General features: G+C 40.6%; 1 protein-coding gene across 1 annotated transcript in view; it reads right to left on the bottom strand.

The window, feature by feature from the left end:
- The window catches only part of SEC24D (SEC24 homolog D, COPII coat complex component), a 90,215-nt gene that overhangs the window by 7,354 nt on the left and 63,254 nt on the right, over positions 1–19,607 (bottom strand). The window contains exons 15-22 of the mRNA XM_044305112.1: positions 18,798–18,968; positions 15,054–15,150; positions 13,269–13,414; positions 10,965–11,103; positions 10,750–10,868; positions 8,403–8,582; positions 7,709–7,900; positions 6,493–6,582 (exon numbers count right to left, since the gene is read on the bottom strand). Coding sequence (XP_044161047.1) covers positions 6,493–6,582; positions 7,709–7,900; positions 8,403–8,582; positions 10,750–10,868; positions 10,965–11,103; positions 13,269–13,414; positions 15,054–15,150; positions 18,798–18,968 — 1,134 coding nt within the window. The remainder of the gene's footprint in view (positions 1–6,492; positions 6,583–7,708; positions 7,901–8,402; positions 8,583–10,749; positions 10,869–10,964; positions 11,104–13,268; positions 13,415–15,053; positions 15,151–18,797; positions 18,969–19,607) is intronic.

Below are 19,607 nucleotides of genomic sequence, written 5' to 3'. Positions count from 1 at the left end.
AAGCTAATGACATGCCATATATCAAACTCTTGCAGAAACCAGGGAAAGACCCTTTTCAACCAGCTTCCTATTGTCTAATATGCCTTATCAATGTAGATCTCAAAATAATTTCTAAAATAATGGCAGATAGATTAGCAGACATATTACCCACCTTAATTGGGCCTGCCTAGGTAGGATTTGTGAAAGGAAGATCAGCGGTTTTCAATATACGCAGAGTTCTGGCTGTTCTGGATCATGCAAACAGATTAAAAGCAGGTCAGGGTACTTCAGCCCTTCTGACCATCGACGGTGAAAAGGCTTTTGATAACTTGGGTTGGAACTGGTTGGGAGATGTTTTAGATAGAACGCATATCACAGGAGCCTTTAGGACATATCTGGGAGCTCTATATAACTCTCCTCAGGCACAAATAGCTTTACCTGGATTCTTATTAAAACCTTTTCCACTATTAAAAGGCACATGGCAGGGATGCAGTTTATACCCTTAGCTTAGCTTTTTAATCTTGCGATTGAGCCATTAGCCAGATACCTAGAAACATCAGATATATTTGAAGGGCTACACATAGGTTCACTAGAGGTTTGCTTATCTCTTTTTGCAGATGACATAATTTTATTTATAGCCAATCCATCCAGAACAAGATCTTTGAAGCATTACGGGAATTTTGAAAATTTTCGGGTTTCAGAGTCAACCCAGGAAAATGTGAAATGTTATGTATAGGACCAGAGAGTCATGGGTGAGAAACTAGCCTGCGGGGTTGCCCAGTGTCACTGGTCAAAACCCATATCCCTTATTTGGGGATCAAGATAGGTCGTACGCCTCATTCCCTGTACTTCCTTAACTATACACCACTGATACATCAGATAAAACAAGAACTTATCAGATGGCAAAGACTACCACTATCTTTATTGGGCAAGTGTCATTTGATAAAAATGATCAGCTTTCCAAAATTAGTTTACCCGATGCAAACCATACTGATTTTGCTCAAGCATAAGAACATTATGTTTTTAAATAGGACATTTGCAGGATTGCAAGACCAACAAGCTGTTCCGAACATTGAGATAACTGGGTTTATGGGTCTATATACACTGCTTAAAAAAATAAAGGGAGCACAAAAATAACACATCCTAAATCTGAATTAATTAAATATTCTTCTGAAATACTTTGTTCTTTACATAGTTGAATGTGCTGACAACAAAATCACACAAAAATAAAAAAATAAAAAATTTTCAACCCATGGAGGTCTGGATTTGGAGTCACATTCAAAAGTAAAGTCGAAAAACACACTACAGGCTCATCCAACTTTGATGTAATGTCCTTAAAACAAGTCAAAATGGGGCTCAGTAGTGTGTGTGGCCTCCACGTGCCTGTATGACCTCCCTACAACGCCTGTGCATGCTCCTGATGAGGTGGCGGACGGTCTCCTGAGGGATCTCCTCCCAGACCTGGACTAAAGCATCTGCCAACTCCTGGACAGTCTGTGGTGCAACGTTACGTTGGTGGATAGAGCGAGACATGATGTCCCAGATGTGCTCAATTGGATTCAGGTCTGGGGAACGGGCGGGCCAGTCCATAGCATCAATGCCTTCGTCTTGCAGGAACTGCTGACACACTCCAGCCACATGAGGTCTAGCATTGTCTTGCATTAGGAGGAACCCAGGGCCAACCGCACCAGCAAATGGTCTCACAAGGGGTCTGAGGATCTCATCTCGGTACCTAATGGCAGTCAGGCTACCTCTGGTGAGCACATGGAGGGCTGTGCGGCCCTCCAAAGAAATGCCACCCCACACCATTACTGACCCAATGCCAAACCGGTCATGCTGGAGGATCTTGCAGGCAGCAGAACGTTCTCCACGGCGTCTCCAGACTCTGTCACGTCTGTCACATGTGCTCAGTGTGAACCTGCTTTCATCTGTGAAGAGCACATGGCGCCAGTGGCGAATTTGCCAATCTTGGTGTTCTCTGGCAAATGCCAAACGTCCTGCATGGTGTTGGGCTGTAAGCACAACCCCCACCTGTGGACGTCGGGCCCTCATATCACCCTCATGGAGTCTGTTTCTGACCGTTTGAGCAGACACATGCACATTTGTGGCTTGCTGGAGGTCATTTTGCATGGGTCTGGCAGTGCTCATCCTGTTCCTCCTTGCACAAAGGCGGAGGTAGCGGTCCTGATGCTGGGTTGTTGCCCTCCTACGGCCTCCTCCACGTCTCCTGATGTACTGGCCTGTCTCCTGGTAGCGCCTCCATGATCTGGACACTACGCTGACAGACACAGCAAACCTTCTTGCCACAGCTCGCATTGATGTGCCATCCTGGATAAGCTGCACTACCTGAGCCACTTGTGTGGGTTCTAGACTCCGTCTCATGCTACCACTAGAGTGAAAGCATCGCCAGCATTCAAAAGTGACCAAAACATCAGCCAGGAAGCAAAGGAACTGAGAAGTGGTCTGTGGTCACCACCTGCAGAACCACTCCTTTATTGGGGGTGTCTTGCTAATTGCCTATAATTTCCACCTGTTGTCTATCCTATTTGCACAACAGCATGTGAAATTGATTGTCACTCAGTGTTGCTTCCTAAGTGGACAGTTTGATTTCACAGAAGTGTGATTGACTTGGAGTTACATTGTGTTGTTTAAGTGTTCCCTTTATTTTTTTGAGCAGTGTATTACATGATAAACAACCTTGCTATATGTCTTTACAGGAATTGCATGATAGGTATGGTTTGCCTAAAGGACAGGCTATGCAATATTATCAAATGATGGCTTTTTGTAAATCAAGATTGAAAAATGTACAGGAATATGTTTCTAATCGCCTTGATCTTCTAGGCCAAAAGAACATAAACTTCCACTTTCTGATATAAAACTCTGAGAGAAAGAGAAAATAATAAGCTTATTCCGCAATTATTTCAGGGTTGGAAACCATTGTTAGGACCTGTAGACTGGAGGGACAAACTGATGACAGGTTGGGCGAAAGTGAGAAGAGCAATTTCATGTGAAAGATGGAGAGAAACATACTTTAGGCTAATACATAGGGCAATTTATGCTTTTAATATTATATTCCAGCTTCAGCTATAAACCCAAAGAAGATAATGGCTTGTCCTACAGTAAGTGTGATATGCCTAAGGAAGGTTTCTTAGATCACTGCATTTGGAGCTTCCCGCTGATTCAGGCCTATTGGGAAAAGATCTTATCTTGGATTAAAACAATGTGGCAGATAGAATTACCATGCGACCTAATGGTCTTATTCCATGGCTACCCGGAGAAACTGAAGGTGCCTAATTTATTAGAGGGTGTCATATTAGTAGCACTTAGGAGTTTGCTGTGCACTAGGCTAACTCCACACACCCTCGGGCGCAGAAATTCAGGTACAAATGAGATACTTTTTATTAATGGATCAGCTAGAAGCGGAAAAACAAAAAAATTATAGATAAGCACACTTCCTTGATAAATGGAAAACTTATATCGGCAAACACCTGTCCAAAGAAGAGATTCAAGAACTAATGTGAAATTTTCAATATACAGAGTGGTATTTGCTATCAGATCTAAAAGTGAAATTGGGGAATCTGAAAGTAATATGTATACGTTCAAATCGATTTGACTGAAACAGATAATTGAAAGGGGGGGTCGGTGTACATCCGGACAGGGGAGGGGGTGCGAAGGTTAGGAGTGGGAGGGGGTGGGGGTAAAGGGGAACTGTTTAAAGTTCTGTATTGTTCTTCTAATATGCTGTATCATAAAAGATGATGTACAATCATTGGATCAGTTTCAGATATATGCAAAATAATCCTGATTATACTTCATTACATATCTGTATGTTTAATACATTAAAATCAATAAAAAACAAATTATAAAAAAAAAAAGTGTACATGACATTTGTCAAATCTCATTCACTTTGCCAGAGCAGACTGGAGCCCTAACACTGAGATGACAATCTACCATTGGTCAAAGCTATTGTACTATCATCTTCTTTTCTCCAGCTTTTCAGTGTAATGAATAGGTAAAGAGGACCACGACCCAAAATGGAAAGTATATTCCTGTCTCGCAAAATGGACAATCCTTTTGTTGTCTCTAAGGCCGCTTTCAGACGAGCGTATTGAGATCCGTTAGTATTCTGGCTCTGGATTTCTGATGATATACCATCAGTATTCTCATCAGGATTGCTTCAGGATTTCTTCAGGATTTACATGTGTATTTCTTCCTTCCTTCATTATTTATGCACTTCACAGACTGTAATGTGCTTATTTGGTAACAAGTCCACACAAAACTCGGACATGCTGCGGATTTCTAATGCTAATGCAAACTATACGCCCATGTAAATAGCTCTATTCGATAACATTAGCAGCGGATTCCGGGACATATAATTCGTATTATATACGCATTGCAAATACGGTCGTCTGAAAGTGGCCTAAGGCTACTTGCATTTTTGCTTTCCGGTATTGAGGTCTGGCAGAGGATCTCAATACTGGAATTAAACTGATCTGTTTTAATTTTGACAATCAGGATACATCCATTCCTTTCAGATGCGGTTGTGTGAAATTAAAACGAAAATAAATGGATCCGACACTACATACATTGAGAGTCAATGGGTGATGGATCCATTTTTTTAGTCGCCAAAAAAAAAGGATTCTGTCATGATTGACTTAATTGTTTTCAGTGCCAGTCACAAAACGGAATGCTGATGGAACGAAAGACATCCTGATGCATCCTGAACGGATCTCTTTCCATTAGGAATGCATTGGGACCAAACTGAACCGTTTTTTCCCCCCCAGTATTGAAAGTAGCCTTCCAAGTGTGAAAGTAGCCTTAGATGTATATCTTCCTTTTTAGATACATTATACAGGTCCTTCTAAAAAAATTAGCATATTGTGATAAAGTTCATTATTTTCTGTAATGTACTGATAAACATTAGACTTTCATATATTTTAGATTCATTACACACCAACTGAAGTAGTTCAAGCCTTTTATTGTTTTAATATTGATGATTTTGGCATACAGCTCATGAAAACCCAAAATTCCTATCTCAAAAAATTAGTATATTTCATCCGACCAATAAAAGAAAAGTGTTTTTAATACAAAAAAAGTCAACCTTCAAATAATGATGTTCAGTTATGCACTCACTACTTGGTCGGGAATCCTTTTGCAGAAATGACTGCTTCAATGCGGCGTGGCATGGAGGCAATCAGCCTGTGGCACTGCTGAGGTGTTATGGAGGCCCAGGATGCTTCGATAGCGGCCTTAAGCTCATCCAGAGTGTTGGGTCTTGCGTCTCTCAACTTTCTCTTCCCAATATCCCACAGATTCTCTATGGGGTTCAGGTCAGGAGAGTTGGCAGGCCAATTGAGCACAGTAATACCATGGTCAGTAAACCATTTACCAGTGGTTTTGGCACTGTGAGCAGGTGCCAGGTCGTGCTGAAAAATGACATCTTCATCTCCATAAAGCTTTTCAGCAGATGGAAGCATGAAGTGCTCCAAAATCTCTTGATAGCTAGCTGCATTGACCCTGCCCTTGATAAAACACAGTGGACCAACATCAGCAGCTGACATGGCACCCCAGACCATCACTGACTGTGGGTACTTGACACTGGACTTCAGGCATTTTGGCATTTCCCTCTCCCCAGTCTTCCTCCAGACTCTGGCACCTTGATTTCCGAATGACATGCAAAATTTGCTTTCATCCGAAAAAAGTACTTTGGAACACTGAGCAACAGTCCAGTGCTGCTTCTCTGTAGCCCAGGTCAGGCGCTTCTGCCGCTGTTTCTGGTTCAAAAGTGGCTTGACCTGGGGAATGCGGCACCTGTAGCCCATTTCCTGCACACGCCTGTACACGGTGGCTCTGGATGTTTCTACTCCAGACTCAGTCCACTGCTTCCGCAGGTCCCCCAATGTCTGGAATCGGTCCTTCTCCACAATCTTCCTCAGGATCCGGTCACCTCTTCTCGTTGTGCAGCGTTTTCTGCCACACTTTTTCCTTCCCACAGACTTCCCACTGAGGTGCCTTGATACAGCACTCTGGGAACAGCCTATTCGGTCAGACATTTCTTTCTGTGTCTTACCCTCTTGCTTGAGGGTGTCAATGATGGCCTTCTGGACAGCAGTCAGGTCGGCAGTCTTACCCATGATTGCGGTTTTGAGTAATGAACCAGACTGGGAGTTTTTAAAAGCCTCAGGAATCTTTTGCAGGTGTTTAGAGTTAATTAGTTGATTCAGATGATTAGGTTAATAGCTCGTTTAGAGAAGCTTTTCATGATATGCTAATTTTTTTAGATAGGAATTTTGGGTTTTCATGAGCTGTATGCCAAAATCATCAATATTAAAACAATAAAAAGCTTGAACTACTTCAGTTGGTGTGTAATGAATCTAAAATATATGAAAGTCTAATGTTTATCAGTACATTACAGAAAATAATGAACTTTATCACAATATGCTAATTTTTTTAGAAGGACCTGTAGATACTATACAAGCAACATTTTCTATATACCAGAAGTGACTTGTATACCTTCATTGAGTAGGAACTTTTGCTCTGAATGGCTTCCATAATTGTCCTTAGTTTCTTGGAATGAGGGCTGTCCAGTTCAGGAACTGATGTCTATAAGAAGAAGCGTTATGAACGTACAACATTACAGAAGAAATCATTCCTCACTAAACAAAGATATCTACAAAACTACAGCCTGTAACAGATGCATGGAATCCTTTCCATAACTGCTATTAAAGGGGTTGTCCCACAAAAATATTCTACAGTTTTTAAACCTGCACCTGGATCTGAATACTTTTGTAATTGCCTGTAATAAAATATTTAGCATAGCCACTGAGTTATTAAATAAAATGTATCTGTATAGCGCCACCTGCTGTTTTTGTTTTTTTTCCTATTTCTTTGACCTGCTCACTGAGATGGCCGCACGTGCTCAGTTTTATCCTTCAATTGTCTCCTGAGCTGTGATAGGGAGAGCATGGACACGCCCCCTGAGCTGCAGCAGAAAAGACACTCCCCTTGAGCTGTCAGCTTGGTATAAATCTTGCAGAGCAATGAATGGGGAGATCTCTGGATCCATGTGAGGTACAGGGCTGGTTCTAGCTTTGTTAGAAATAGATTGTCATGTACTATATGATGTCTGATTTTCATTTCTTACATTAGTCATGGCATAACCCCTTTAATTCTTTTACAACAACTTGTCATGACACTGTGCCCCATATATAAAGGTTTCAGTTCCTTCTGTACTAATCCAACATGGTTGTTCAACACTATACCATGATGAGGCAAATTTACTAATTCTGTGTAATATTTAGACATAATTTACCACAATGTCTCACGCTGTATGATAAATTTGGTGCATCATGCTAGACTACAGAGCACTGTCAACATTGCAATGGACAGCGGTCACAACTGCAGCATTGCTCCCATGGAAGTCAAGGGAACCATACTGCATTTGCTACACATAACAGCTGATTGTCAGGTGTGTGGAGTGTCGGACCCCCTTCTCATCAGCTAGTGATCCTGAGGATAGGCCTGGACAACCGCTTTAAACACTTTTGTCTAACCTTATGCTATCATTGGTTGCTTTCATTTGTGTCAATATTGGAAGCTAAAATTTTGGTGCCATTTGCCGCTTGCTATCACATTATTAACAGCACTCATTTCCCACTAAGCTACATCACAAGTTCTCTCACAAAAAGTAAATTCTTCCCCATTGACCTCCATCATGCAAATAACTTACAGCTTCTGGGCTGATGTGCGCAAATGATGGAACACTGAAAACTCCTTGGATGATTTCAGGAGGACAATTGGCGCCCAGCCACAGGAACATGCTAAGACCATTAGCCAACAGGAATATTCCTCCATCAGACAATCGTTCCTCTGAGCAACGCACGGCTGGGGGAATGATGTCACTCTTGGTGTCCATTGTGTGCTGCATACAGATCACAACAGTACAGTTAGAACCAATTCTTAAGACCCATATGTGTCCCTTACAGCAATCCAATGCATGCACTGCTATGATTACAATTAGAAATGAACGAATTTCCGCTTATGAAATTAGTTCACACTTTGTTTGTTGGAAAGAGGTGAATTGAGTTATGGATTCCATTATGACAAACCATAACGCAATTCTATGACAGAATGCATAACGGAATGCCATTAGAGCTGCAAAACGCATCCGTCCCGTTTCCGTTATGCAGGGGAGGGCTCCCCTGTATAACAGAAGCAAGACGAATCAGTTTTGCAGCCTATAGACTTATATTATGATGGAATGAATAACGGAATGCCTCTAAAGGCATACCGTTTTGCATTCTGTCATAGAATTGCGTTACGATGTGGTAAACGAAATCCATAAGGCAAGTCATCAACAAACGAAGTGTGAGCAAATTTCAAAATATGAAATTCGCTGATCTCTAATTACAATATTCACTTACTAAAGGTAAAAGAAGTGGGTAGTAAAAGAGCTGGGAGCTGGCCACATCCATGGACATGAGCAGCTGTCTCTGAAATGTCCTCTCATCTGTTGCAATCTCTGGGCTGCCGACCAACACCTCGTTCTTCAGCAAGCAATTCATGTAGACTGGCAGCACTTTCATGGAGTCAGGAAGGATGAGCTGGGGAATAGAGATGGCAAATTCATAATCAGCTGCACCGTGTGTAATGATTCATCTCTGACTTGTACGCGGCTTTGGATAATTCTATGGTCTGTGATAAATGGGGCTTTATTTTTATGCACTGGTACTTTAGTATTTTTTGCTTTTAATTTTTTACAAGCAGGAGAATGTAAAATATATATATATATTTTTTTACACAACGTGCAACTAAAATATTTTTTTAAATTATATCTCCTTTAATGCAATGGTCATTTTGATATATGGGATGTATGTATGTATTTTTTTTTTTTTTACATATTTACATATAAAGTAGTGGGAAGCTGGAAAAATCCAAATGGGGTAGAATTGAAAAAAAAAAATGTAATTGTGCCATAGTTTTATGGGTTTCATTTTTACACCGCTCCCTGTGCAGTTAAACCAACCTGTTAACTTCATTCTCCGGGTTCGTATTATTACAGCTATACCAGATTTGTAAAGTTTTTCTTGTGTTTTAGTACTGAATTTTTTTTTTTAAAAATATGGCTAAATTCTGATCACCATAACTTTTTATATTTCCATCTACGGAGCTGAATTAGGGTTTATTGTTTGCAACACATTTTGGGTTGTGTATGACTTTTTGATTACTTATTATTCCATTTTTTGGGGGAGGTTATGAAAAAACTGCAAATCGGCCATTTAAATTTTTTTTTTCTATTAGGGCGAGATAAATAAGTTTATATTTCAATAGTTTGGCCATATTGGGACTCAGTGGTGCATATGATCTTTTTTTTTTGTGTGTGTGTTATGGTGGAAGGAGGGTGATTTCCATATTTTTTTTCTTAATTTTCTTTAGTTATTATTTTCTTCGTAAAAAAAAAATAGTTTTTACATTTTTTATGCCCCCCTAGTGTAAGGGAATTAGCATTGCAGTGTATGGCATATTCACTGTTCTTATGGAGCCCTGCAGCCTGCAGGCCTCCATAAGAACCACAGCTATAATAGCATGGAATTCTTTAGAGAGACCCATGCAATTAAAGGCTTATGCACATGACCGTGGTTTTTATCCGCATCTGATCCACATTTTTTGCATAGCGAATGCGGACCCATTCATTTCAATCGGGCAGAAAAAGATGCTGACGGCACACCTGTCCTATTCTTGTCCGTTTTGCAGACAAGGATAGGACAGTTCTACAGAGGGCAGGATGTTCCATTAAGCAAAATTCAGAACGCACATGGCCGGTATCCGTGTTTTGCAGATCCGCAATTTGTGATCCACAAAAACAGCAACTGCCATGTGCATGAGCCCTAACACAAATGAACGGCTTCCCTGACCTCAGCTGGGGGAAGGGCTCCCGGGGAAGGCCGCCTCAGATGCCATAGTCACAATTGATTTGAGGAGTTAAAAGTCTGATTGGCGTTATTGGCGACTGCGGACATTAGCCCCAAGTGTCTGCTATGTGAAACAACAAGCACCCCTCCATCTTTAAAGAGACGACATGCATCAAAAATCAAGGGTTCTCAGGACTACCATGGAAATGATTGGAGAATAGTGGGAGTTGTAGTTTAACAAGAGCTGGAGAGCTGGAGGTGAAATACGTGAGATACGTCAAACATTACATCACAAAATATGTGAGATACGTCAATAACTATTCCTAAAATATACATCTCAAGTAAGGCTCAGGCTACTTTCACACTTGCGCTTGATCGGATCCGTTCTGAACGGATCTGATCATATTAATGCAGACGGAGGCTCCGTTCAGTACGGATCCGTCTGCATTAATAACTTAGAAAAAATTCTAAGTGTGAAAGCAGCCTGAGCGGATCCGTTTAGACTTTCAATGTAAAGTCAATGGGGGACGGATCCGCTTGAAGATTGAGCCATATGGTGACATCTTCAAGCGGATCCGTTCCCATTGACTTACATTGTAAGTCTGAACGGATCCGCTCGCCTCCGCACGGCCAGGCGGACAGCTGAACGCTGTCAGACTGATGCAGTCTGAGCGGATCCGCTCCATTCAGACTGCATCAGGGCTGGACGGAGGCGTTCGGGTCCGCTCGTGAGCTCCTTCAAACGGAGCTCACGAACGGACCAATGAACGCTAGTGTGAAAGTAGGATGTAATGTGAACAGACAAGTAAAAAACATGAAACAAAGGAAAGGGACATTAGGCTGATTCTTGGCTACATACCTGGCTGACAGCTGAGGGGCTGGCACAATTCTTCCTATAACAGGCTAACACGTGGGCTGTCTGGCTCACTAACACATCACGGACTGTCTTCAAGGGGTGATGCAGGATTGCTTTATACGCTGTAAAGAAACACAGTTGAGCAATACAACATGCCCTTACCAGGTCAGTACTTGACCAGGGCACAACACTGCACCCATACAGATTTTAACCTTTACCTGATTTAGCAAAGAAGTTTATGAGGGCATCCGTTTCACAGCTCTTGTATATATCTGCAAGTTGGGAACTGCAGCTCAGACTGATGTTATGTACAAGCAGGCGTCTCTGGCCCCCAATGGTTGTGTATAGCAGCGCGCACTAATGTGGGAAAACAGAGAAAGCACTCATCAGAGAGAGAGGGGGACAGAGTTATAAGATGAGCAGATAAAGGAACACATAAATGGCGTCATGCATGTATAAACCACGGAACACTGAAATAAAAGGTGCCACTTATAGGCTTTGCAGTCATCTCTGAGCAGATACACTGTATGTGGGTTTATATTTTCCATTTCTTTTCCCCTAGATCAATTTTTCATATTATGACAGATCCAATAATGTTTATGACATTTATAAGGCCTCGTTCACATCTCCGTGTCTGTTTGAGGTCCTTAGAAAATCCATGAAGATGTCTGTGTTTGGTCCGCGTGTCCGTTTTTTGCCCTCTGTGTGCCATCCGTATTCCACAGACGCTTCTCCGCTGACATAACAAGGACCCATAGATTTCAATGGGTGTGTTCGGTACACAACACGGACCAAAGTAGTGCATGTCTCCATGAGTTTTCAAATGCCCCATCGTCTGTGTAAAACCACTGATGTGTGAAAAAACACATTGAAATCAATGGGTACATGTGCACGCCCATGGAAAACGGAAATGTGAACGAGCCTTACGTTTTTTATACACTTACATTTAAGTCACTTGATCATGGCAAAGTTGCCAACCTGTTTTATAAAAAAAAAAATCTGGACACTGGATAAAAATGCCCCATTTTACAACTGTACAGGAATCCTGCATTATGAACTCATTGGGGCTGATGACGTATTGGCCCTCCCTGGTTAATGGGTAAAAGGTGTATACTGTAAATGTTCATGTACAGCACGCGTGTATACCGCTGGTATTTGCCTTAGTTTTCCTGGGTCTCATCTTTGATATTATACATACACATCTGAATATTTCTAATACAGCGAAGGCATGTGTATAGGTATGCTGCTCTATGTAATGTCAGTAAATCTGACCATACAAATATGATCCTAGTCAAGTGAATGGGTCCACAATCCGCAAGATGCAGAGTGGTGCAGAGCGGAGCAGAAGTCCATGGAAGCATTACAGAACGTTTATTTATTGCTGTGCGGACTGAATCTTGCAGATCACCGACCCATTCAAGTAAATAGGTCTGCATCTGGAAAGGCAGCCACATGGCCAGTGCCCGTCCATTGCGGACCGCTATTTGCAGTCCACAGCACGGGCCGTGTGCATGAGCCCTTAGGCTGTAGTCACACTGGAGCCATGGATCTCATCTTCCCAGCATCCATTATGGAAATGACAGATCTGATGATCTTTCAGTCCAGTTAGAGAATTCAGTAATGTTTTTAATGAGCCCTGAAAATTCATTATAAATATTGAAGCAATGAACTATTGGTGGCCGAGGAAAGCTTCTTCTCAAATACTGAGAGTGCCAAATACAGTAGCTCGCTATCTCATCTAAGCTATGTGACCATTTTTCACCATTCCCATTGGTATAAGAAACACAAATAAGCTTCTTTTAGTCTGTCATATTTAAAGGGAATCAGTGACCAGCGACCTCCCAATCAAAATGTTTGTATAGACACATAGCTGTGGTCCACCTGATTAAAACACAGTTTTTCTTTAGTTGATCCAAGGCTGTGTTCTAGAGTTATGATACTTTTTCTTAATGCAAATTAGGTGCAATTAGAATGTCTCTGTTGCTCTTTTCTGTGGCCAGTGTCTCCCTGGCTGCTTTGAATGACAGGGTCAGGCAGTGGCAAAGCAGCCAGGGAGGGGCCAGCCACAGAAGGCCTCAGATCAACAAATGGAAGATAGCATTTTAATCAGGAGAACCACAGCTATGTGTCTAAACAATTTCATATGGAAGTCACTGGTGATAGGTTCCCTTTAACCTTGTGAAAAATAAAGGTGTCTCTCTGTTTAAAGCTCCATGCACACGACTGTATGTATTTTGCGGTCCGCAAAAAATACGGATGATGTCCGTGTACATTCCGTATTTAGCTGACCCCTAATAAAACAGTACTATCCTTGTCCGTAATGCGGACAATAATAGGACATGTTCTATATTTTTGCAGAACGGAAATACAGACATACGGAAATGGAGTGCACACGGAGTACCTTCCGTTTTTGTTTTGCGGACCATTGAAACAGAACGGACATGGAAAGAAAATGCGTTCGTGTGCATGAGCCCTGAGACTCATTGCATGGAAAATATTAGTAGAATATTAGTTGAGAATACCTGAACTAACGCTCCAACATCTTCGCCGAGTTTGTCATCATGTTTAAATTCCACAGTGACTGCTTTGTCTGAGTCCACAGCTGCCATCTCTACATCTGTCGTGTTGTTCATAAATATAGCACCAAAGAAATCTGTGGCTCTGAAACCTGTGAATGAGAAATAACAGGAGTCAGGGGAAAAGTCCATTCACTGGGTGAAAAAAACAATATGTTTCTCACTTGGCTATTTTGTGCTAAAACCATGTGCAATGATATGTGACATTAAGCACTTCTCAACTCTTTTCTAAAATGGCAGTAAAAGTGGGGCCCAGCAGGAGGGGACAGGCCAGATTGACTCTCATTTACACCAGAAACTGGTGTAAAGGATAGCTCAAACAGTTGGCGCAGGTTTGTGTTTCTGGCACATTTAGGCATCATAAATTAGGCACATCTAGCTGCAGCGCACAGGGGATCAAGGCTGGCGTAAGGAACATCAGTCTTGATAAATTTCCCCCAAACAGTGACAAATAAATATTCATTCAGATGTTACAGCAAGCAACAACTCATTAATTAAAAATGTCTAATTGTGGCAAAAACAGGGTTGTCCGGAATTGGAAAAATATGGCGCTTTCTTACAGACAGCATCAGCCATACCCTCAGGCTGTGTGGTATTAGAGCCCTGTCGCAGTCATGCCGATACCAGAAAGAACCCATGGGCGGGGTGGAGCTGTGTCTGGAAGTAATCAGCCATGTTTTTCTAAACCTAGGCAGCCCCTAAATTTTCTACATTTTTTAAACCAGCCCCTGGATCTGAATACTTTTGTAATTGCGTGTAATTAAAAATGTTGTTTAACCACCGAGTTATTCAATAAAATGTATCTGTATAGCGCCACCTATTTTCTTATCTCTTTGACCTGCTCAGTGAGATGGCCACACATGCTCAGTTTCATCCTACAACTGCCCCCTGAGCTGTGATAGGGAGAGCTGAGACACGCCCCCTTAGCTGTGATAGGGAGAGCTGAGACACGCCCCCTTAGCCACAGCAGAAAAGACACTCCCCTTGAGCTGCCAGCTTGATATAAATCTAGGAGAACAATGAATGGGGAGATCTCTGGATCCATGTGAGGTACAGGGCTGGTTCTCGCTTTGTTAGAAATAGGTTGTCACGTACTATATGATGTTTGATTTTCATTTCTTACATTAGTCATGGGATAAACCCTTTAACTGCGCCTTTTAGTCCACAAAGCTATGTAGGACTGAGTCACATATAAATGCATTTGAGCACTTTGATCCACAATACTTTTGCATCTGGTTTAAAACATACATATTGGCACCATGGATGCGAAAAGTGTGCGTAACTTGCAGGATGGCCAAAATGTAGACACATTTTAGAAATGCAACTTTAAAAAAAAAAATTGTATGTAAGAAAAACCTCACTTCCCTACTTTACACAAACTCTACCATTGAAAAATAGAAAAGGTGGAGTTGTTTTTACCAGTGTGAAAGTTAATAGCAGTGATGTATGTCGAGACACATTTATTATAGAAGGCACATGTGGTTATACAGTTGCGAATTGATGGAATTCTGTCAAATCTGCTACTCCTTGACCTCAGTCCTTAGCACAAAAAATTGGATTGTGATAGGTATTTTTTCAAAAATGAAAAGTGCACAATGTTTTTTTAGGCCATGACCAGACTGATGAATTTTGTATCCTTTACAATAATAATGATAATTATGCATACAGCACAATATGCTTAAACTTTAAGACGAGAAGGGAAAAAAAAAGTATAAATATATTAACTTTTACCTGTACTTGTGCGGACTCTCATGACAGCATCAAATCCTATTCGCTTTTCAACATCCCTCCTGAGATCATTAATAAACTGCTGTCCATCAGTATGAACCTGCGTTAGAAGACATGCTGACATTGTTTATCCAGTAGATGGCAGCAGAACACAGCTTACTTGCAGGAATATAACAGCAGCCTCAATGTCCATGATTAACCCCTTGAAGAAGGATTCCTACGTAGGTGTGTGTTTGTGGCTTTTTTTGTACGTGGCTTGTGGTGCAGTTTTAGCTGGAAAAAATAAAAAGCCAGCTCAAGTTGTTTGCTTAAAGACTATGGCTGAATGTGACCTTTTAGCCTCAGTGACCAAGTGCCACTAGCGGTGCATGTGACCACAGATGGCACTGGAAGGAGTGGGAGTCTCGGTGTTGGGACGGAGCAGGATTGAATGCGTGAATGCACTTTTATTCTTTCTATTAAACACAAAAATTAGTTTTATCGTCAGACAACTCCTGTATGTATACGTTATTATAGTTCGCCCATTGCCTGTCACCCAACTATCCCAATTCTAAACACTGCTATGTATCCCACTGTGATAGCACAGTATGATAAGGAGGGGATCTACAAGAACAGCTGTAGTGATGGCTACACTGGCTGTAACCCTGCTTTCCATACACAGATATAACCTGACATATACTGCACTCAGTGCTGGGCTTTATAGGGGGGTCCTGCCACTAATAACACATATTCCCAATGCACAGGATAGGGGATAAGTGTTTGATGGCTGGGGGTCCGGGCCACAATGTGTGAGGGGACAGGTATTAGGCCAGTTAGGATAGGTCCATCTGCAGAGGACCTGCATGCTACAGGGTGCACAATCTGGGGACACAGGTTGTAACAAGTCTAGAGATTAATATTAGGCATGTGGATATTGGCTACATGATTGATAGTTTAGGGATTAAATAGGGATTATTGAACAGTATAGTCGACTGCACCATGTGAAACCAACACATTGGTACTATTAGGGTCAGTTCACATGGCTGATTTTCATAATACACGTGTAAAAAAATTTGTGCTGAATCCAACCAGATTTTTACGCCTCAGAATTACGTGCGTTTTTTTGACACATTTTTTGTAGAGTTTTTTGTGTGTTTTTTGGTACGCTTGTGCACATCTCAAATGGTTTGTTTTTTTGTGCTTCCCATTACTTTGAGTGGGAAATTCAGCATTGATTCTGCCCCAAGATAGGACATGTTTATTTTTATTTTTACACACTCCTTTTTACACATGTAAAAAAGAAGCAAGTGCTGCATCTCATTGAAATGAGGTGTTTTGGGAGCAGATTAGAAGCTGATTTCGAGACAGAAACACTGCAAAATCAGCGTAAAAAAACTCTGTGTGAACTGACCCTTTCTGATTAACATAGTTAGACAAGATAAAAGGATAAATCACCTAAAAAATATCAGGGTGTAAATTGTGTGACGATTAAAGGGGTTGTGCCACTCACTACCCAACTGATATCACTTTCCCCAATTACCACCATTTATCAAAACTGCCTTATTCTAAAGTTATTAGCCTACCACTGAACCCTGTGAAAACCTGTTTTGACATGCAGTTGCAGTTGGTTGTGTCCTGCATTAAAGCCTTGTAATGAAGGAGGTAGTTAGCGTCATTGGAAAGAACAAAAGGCGTGGTTATGTCACATGACAAACCGGGAAGTAGGAGTCAAGCATGGGGGGAAAGAGAAAACTGCAAATGGGGTAAATCTGTAAAATTAAAGACTATCCAAGTTGAATTAGAAACTAGATTAACTGATGAAAATAAACTTTAGCATGAAAAGTAGTCTATGGCACAACCTCTTTAGCACAGCGTTTAGTATAAAAGGTGAATTACCAACTTGGTGGTGCGCAACATAGCGCTTGAGCAGTAATTGCAGTAATAACTGCTGATGTGCTGTGATCCACTAATGTGTTTCGTGAAAAACTAAGCGCAGTAATTGTAATGACTGCCAATGTGCTGTGATCCACTAAGGTGTGTGATGAGAAATAAAACGCTTGATCAGTCCGTGTAAATATCACACACGGTTGAACAGCATCACCGATCTGATAACTGGGAATCAGCATTGTTACATTGTGACGGTGTATCACTAGTAAATTGATAAACGTAAGTGGCATTACATGACACATTGAGGTGATACCTAATTAATTAGCATGAAGATGATACAGATATATTACCGTATATCCTGAATTCACAACTACAGTCACACAAATTATAGGCCTATAACTGGGTTTAACAGTATCTTTTTGTGTTTAACCCTACTTCACTTAATTTGTGATTTTCAATTTTAAAAGTAGAAATCATATCCAAAATTTTCTGGAACATTGGGTAGTGATTGCAAAATATTTAATACCCAGCAACTACTGTAAGGGGGTTGACCTTGTTTGTCCATGCTAAAAATAATATGGCGTCCTTATTCTGCAGGTCTGTACAATTACAGCGATTTGTATAGGTTTTATTACACTACGTTTTATGTCTTAAAAATAAAAATCGCCATTTTCTGAATCCAATAACTTTTTTATATTTCTGTCTACAGACCTGTTTGGCTTGCTTTTTGTTGTGTGAACTGTATCAATTGGTACAATTTTGGGGTATACTTTTTGATCACTTTTTAGCTAATTGTTTTCGGGGGCACAAGGTGACAAAAAAATGGTGAATAATGAATTCTTATTTTTTTTATTGTAATGGCTTTCACAACGCAGAAAAAATATTTTTATATTTTAACAGTTCAAATATTTTCAAATGTGACAGTATCTGTTATGTTTTTTTATTATGTATTTTAGATATAAAATTTAGAATGATTTTTTATTTTTTAAACAATTAACAAAAATATCTTACTGCAATTTTAAGTTCCCTTAGGGGCATGTGATCACCTGGTGTCTCTGGAAAAGCAAAGTTGCTGTGTCTTAGCACACCCAGAAGACCTCTGCCTGTATAAAATGCTGTCACAGAAAGCTGTTTTCCCCAGTTAGAGTGGAAATTTGTAAAATTAGAAAGAAAGAACGCTTAAATGTCCCTTTTCTTTTAATGACCTCTTGGTGAAAGTAGTATGTCCAAAAATATATTGATAAAAATAGGAAACAATATAACAGAATACAAATAAGAGAAGAAAAAAAAAGATGCCGACCCATCACCATACCCCGTTCATACAAAACTATGCATATTATACTTGAATCAACAAAAGCCATAGTTTGAAAAAAGTTACTTTTTAATTTAAATTTTTTGATCAGTTTTCCCAAAATAAAACTAAAATAGAAAAAAAAATCCCTTAAAAAATTATTAACAAAAAGCCCCATGTGTCATGTAAAAAAATTGCAAACATTATTTTGTATTGAAACACATAAAAAAGTAATTAAACCTTAATGTATGCTAAGGATCCATTCATAGTTGCATCTGGAATCCGGTGGTGGATCAGGCTACCAGAGCTCACCGTATACGCCACTGCCATGAATCAGCTGGATAAAAACCATTGCATGCAGCGTTTTTTGTCTAACTGAATCCCATCATATTTGCTGGGGAGCAGCCGGATCTCTGTGCGATCCCATTATAGTAAATGGGGACCTGACGTATCCGGCAAAACCAAACGCAACTGTGGGCGGGGCTTAATAACAAAAAAAAAGTGTCTGGCCGTTAAGGCCTTTAAAGGCCTGGTCATTAAGGGGTTAAAGAATGCTGTATAATATTCTAGACAAAGAGCAATGGTGTTACCTGGAATTGATTATACTTGTAAAGTGTTCCTCCAGTTAACATTGTAACCAGACCCATGGATGCCACATCAATATACTGGTTAGGGAAAAGGAAAAGGTCAACGCAACATCCATTTGCCACACAATCCTTGGCCAGGCTTTCATAGAAATTAGACTGGGGCAGGAAGAGAGTCTAGATTAAGGAAAAAAGTGTTAAAATACAGAAAGTATATATTTTCTTTTTACAGTTGCTAGTTTTAATGTGGTAGCTAAACTATGTAACAACATAACAAGCCATAAACTCCTTTGTTAGGAAAACATTAAACTGTTCTGGATGAGGAACGACACTGAACGCCTATGTATTACATGATAGAAATTCAAAAGTAGCATTTATACTTTGCATAAAGGAATCATTGACATGGCTTTCTATGGAAGCTAGAACTATGGGTACAAGTAGAAGAATTAATTATATTTCACTTTAGACCATATCTATATGAAAAAACATAATTAATATCATAGGTAATGTGAAAGAACAGAAAATTATTGATTATGCCACTATTGTGGAGTATTTGTTCAATAATTTGAGGCGAAAATGATGAAAAAAGGGGCAGGGCTTAACAGGAGGAGGTGGGGCTTTGTGCAGACCACCAGATTTACCATCACTTTCTCCAGAAAATGCCATAAGTTACAGGTGAAGCCTACGCCAGAGACGCCAGATTCTGGCTCACGACATGTCTCTTAATAAATTACACGCCAGCGCAGGGAGATCAAGACTGGTGTATGGGTACGCCAGTCTTGACAAATGTGCCTCATTTTGTCTGTGTAAAGAGGT

This window comes from Bufo gargarizans, chromosome 1 (assembly GCF_014858855.1).
Source record: "Bufo gargarizans isolate SCDJY-AF-19 chromosome 1, ASM1485885v1, whole genome shotgun sequence".
Classification (NCBI taxonomy): domain Eukaryota; kingdom Metazoa; phylum Chordata; class Amphibia; order Anura; family Bufonidae; genus Bufo; species Bufo gargarizans.
The sequence above is the reverse complement of the archived record's forward strand: the minus strand, read 5'-3'. Positions and strand labels throughout refer to the sequence as shown.